The 3,613-nt window shown below is 46.9% G+C and overlaps 1 protein-coding gene across 1 annotated transcript; it reads left to right on the top strand.

Annotated features, from left to right (window-relative positions):
- The first annotated feature begins 228 nt into the window (after nt 1–228).
- On the top strand, nt 229–2,910 carry LOC148590975 (endogenous retrovirus group K member 113 Gag polyprotein-like). Its single transcript, XM_088538251.1, has 4 exons — nt 229–371; nt 1,067–1,788; nt 2,340–2,417; nt 2,888–2,910. Exons 1-4 carry the CDS (start codon nt 229–231, stop codon nt 2,908–2,910), a joined length of 966 nt encoding a protein of 321 aa, XP_088394377.1.
- Nucleotides 2,911–3,613: the final 703 nt, after the last annotated feature.

The following is a 3,613-nucleotide window of genomic DNA, read 5'->3' as shown; positions in this document are numbered from 1 at the left end:
GGAAGAAAAGGGGAGGAGAGTGGTTCAGGAGACTCCGAGTGGACTGAAATTACTGAGCCGAGACCATGCGACGAAATGGACGATAAGGAAAAAGGGGCTTCACCTCAGCAGGCGTGCCCAGTAACTCTAGCTGAACGTGAAGTATGGGGGGGAGCGGATGAGGATCTTCCACCATGGGAGGGGGAGGAATGACCACCCCCGGAACGACCACCCCCCACAGCGCCCGAAATGGACGTGGATCCGATTAAAGCACCGATCCCGGATGGGTCAGACGATGATGACGGCATTGTCCAAGGAATGCAACGAGAACTTCGGGAGCAAGCGGAGAGAATGACAGAGTTATTGGGACAGATGTGGCGATTAGACGGCGGGTCCAGGGCAAGGGATGTGAAGGCAGCATATAAGGCTGCCCATAAGGCTATAGTAGAGGGGCTGGAGAATGTGGACAAACAATTGGGACAATGGGAGGCGCGAAAAGGTACTTCTAGCTTTAAGGCGAGTGAAGAGACTTTGAGACAGAAAAAAGAGTGGGTACTGCAAATGGTCAAAGAAGGGAGTATGACAATTGATGAAGCAAAAAATTATTTGCAGACAAAGTTTGGCCTGGAGGGCTGCCTTTTAGGCGGAGAGGTTGAGGAGTTATGGAAGATTCAAAAGAAACGAGAAGCAGCTGGAGGAAGCGATCCAGCTGAGGAAGGGTTGTTGTCGTGGCTCCGAGCCACTGTAAGTGGAAGTAATGATGGGGGAAAGTGTAAGGATGTGGCGCCACCTATTGATCCAACTTTTAACGCGGGAGCGCGGTATAAGGGATGGGTAGAGAATGCTCGGTTACAGGGGGACTTTATATTAACTTTATATTAATAGCAGCCCCCGTAGTAGTGGGAGCCCAGGGCCCCAAGTGGGAGCCTTTAGATTGGAAATTGGTGCAAAGTTTACAAAAAACAGTGATGCAATACGGATATGATAATAAGCTAGTTCGAAACCAAGTCTCTGCTTTGTTTAAATTTTCTAATATGGTTCCTGCAGACAGCAGGGCTATAATGGAACTTCTGCTTTCCTCTACTACCTATATGCTCTGGCTAGCAAAGTGGCAACAAAGGTTGGAAGAAAAGCAATTGGAAAATTTAAATCGTAGCATGGATGATCCATTAAGGATCGCCACTCTTGACCAATTGATGGGGAATGGGCGTTATCGGGCAACCGAGGCCCAAGAAGCGCTTCATCCTAGAATATTACAACAATCAAAAAATACAGCTTTAGCAACCTTTCTTGCCCTGTCACAGATAGGAACACCTCAATTACCATATACCAAAATAATACAAAAGCCAGACGAGCCTTTTTTCGGCTTTGTCGACCGGCTAAAAGATGCCCTGGATATGGCACCTAATGTGCCTCCAGAGATGAAAGCGATATTGGCTAAGGAATTGGCAATACAAAACGCGAACCAATCCTGTAAACAACTGTTGGCTACTCTGCCACCAGGGGCCTCAATTGTTCAAATGATAGAAGTATGTTCCCGAGCACCAATGGTTGAAGAAGAGCAGAAGGCTAAAATACATGCCGTGGCTTTGGCCACAGCACTCAAGGAGGGGAGAATGTCTGGAAAGGGGGATAAAGGATTTCACGGAGTGTGTTTTCAATGTGGCCAACCAGGACATATGAAAAGGAAGTGTCCCAACAAATTTAGGATTGAAGGTGTGGGCCCGAAAGGATTTAATGGGAACTGTGCAAAATGCCAAAAGTTTGGGCATAAGGCAGCAGAGTGTCGGTCACGATGTTATAAGAACGGTACACCGTTGCAGGGAAACGCGAGCCGCCGCGTTATGAGGGACGCGGCAAACAAATATCCCCAAACGATGGCTGCCTCTGCGAGCTCTCCTCCGCAACTTGCGGAAGTGCAGGAGTCGATTTGGCCGTGGCAAAATCCACAATAATTAGAGATTCTGATGTGCACATATTAGAGTCTACGTGCACTGATCCCCTGGGGAGGGGCTTATCCGCTTTGGTGATTGGCCGTTCCTCAGCTTCAAAAATGGGCATTTTTGTTCTATCAGGGTGTATTGATGCTGATTACTCTGGAAATATTGGTATAATGATTAAAATTTTCAACCCTCCTATTACTATTCCAGCACTGAGCAGGATAGCCCAATTGATACCTTTTCGAGCCATAGTTCCTAATCCTGGACAGGCCCAGTGTGGAAACAAAGGCTTTGGATCTTCTGGAACCCCCCAGGTCGCCTTTTGTGAAAAGATAACTACTCAGCGTCCGACAAGACTCGTGAGTATGGTGGTACCAGATGGTGTTTGACTTACTGATGTTGCCATGATGATTGATACAGGTTCGGATATCACTATCGTTCCCAAGTTTGCGTGGCCACCTCAGTGGGATCTACAAGAAATTGATGCTCCTGTGACAGGTATCGGAGGGCAATCTCCTACACAGCTTAGTCAATGTTTTGTAACAGTCATGGATGAAGAGGGAAACAGAGCCATGATAAAGCCTTATGTGATGTGTACATCACTGTGGCTGCTGGGAAGGGATGTTCTGGCCCAGTGGGGAGTCATCTTGCAGACACCTTTTCCCTAGCGGCCATTGGGGGCAGCTTCTGCCCTACCTTAAAGTTAACATGGACCACGAAAGACCCTGTGTGGGTGGACCAATGGCCGCTGCCAGAGGAGAAGCTGCGTTACCTAAAGGAACTAGTCAAAGAACAGTTAGACCAAGGTCACATTAAGCTGTCAACAAGTCCTTGGAACACCTATTTTCACCATCAGGAAAAAATCAGGAAAGTGGAGGTTGTTACATGATCTCCGAGCTGTTAACGCATGCATGGAAAACATGGGAGCTTTACAGCCAGGGTTGCCTTCACCTGTTATGCTCCCACAGGCATGGAATTTGCTAATAATTGATCTGAAAGATTGCTTCTTTACAATACCCCTCGACCCGGAGGACAGTGAAAAATTTGCCTTCACGGTTCCTACAATTAACAGGGAAGCCCCATCAGAGCGATATCAGTGGGTGGTTCTTCCCCAGGGAATGAAAAATTCGCCAACCATCTGTCAATGGTTTGTGAATTTGGCCCTGAAACCGTGGAGGGAAAAACACCCAGATTTGATTACGTACCATTATATGGATGACATCCTAGTAGCAAGCCCTGAAGTTTTACCAGCCGCGCAGGAAGAGGAATTAATTAACTGTTTAAAAGAATTTGGTTTGGTCGTTGCCCCTGAAAAAGTTCAAAGGCAAGCTCCTTGAAATTATTTGGGTATGGTTATCACAGAGGCTAGAATTAGACCCCAAAAGCTTAACTTGCAGACAAATATTGACACTGTTAACTGTGTGCAAAAATTAGTGGGAGACATTCAGTGGATCAGAAATTTTTGTGGTATTACGAATGAGGAAATGGAGCCGTTGTTTCAACTGCTCAGAGGAGCTAAAGAGCCTGCGGAAAAGCGGAGCTTAACTCCAAAGGCTGCCACAGCTCTAGAACGGATTGAGGAAAAGATAGCCGAAACAGCTGCCTACAGATTCCAGGAAGGGTTACCAATATCTTTAGTGGTCTACAACCGAGAAAAGGAGGTGGCGATAATCATTGCCCAGATAAATGAGAAG

Source organism: Tinamus guttatus, unplaced genomic scaffold, assembly GCF_059628265.1.
Source record: "Tinamus guttatus ecotype Peru unplaced genomic scaffold, ASM5962826v1 Tinamus_guttatus_pri_ptg000945l, whole genome shotgun sequence".
Lineage (NCBI taxonomy): Eukaryota > Metazoa > Chordata > Aves > Tinamiformes > Tinamidae > Tinamus > Tinamus guttatus.
Note: the sequence above shows the minus strand (reverse complement) of the source record. Positions and strands in the feature narration are given on the sequence as shown.

Bases quoted from the DNA above. Each gene is read 5' to 3' on its own strand.
- LOC148590975 (XM_088538251.1), top strand. From the start codon at position 229: ATGGACGTGGATCCGATTAAAGCACCGATCCCGGATGGGTCAGACGAT. The intron at 372-1,066 runs GTCCAGGGCAAG...TTCCTCTACTAC, and splicing joins ATGTGGCGATTAGACGGCGG to CTATATGCTCTGGCTAGCAA. The intron at 1,789-2,339 runs GTACACCGTTGC...TGATTGATACAG, and splicing joins GTCACGATGTTATAAGAACG to GTTCGGATATCACTATCGTT.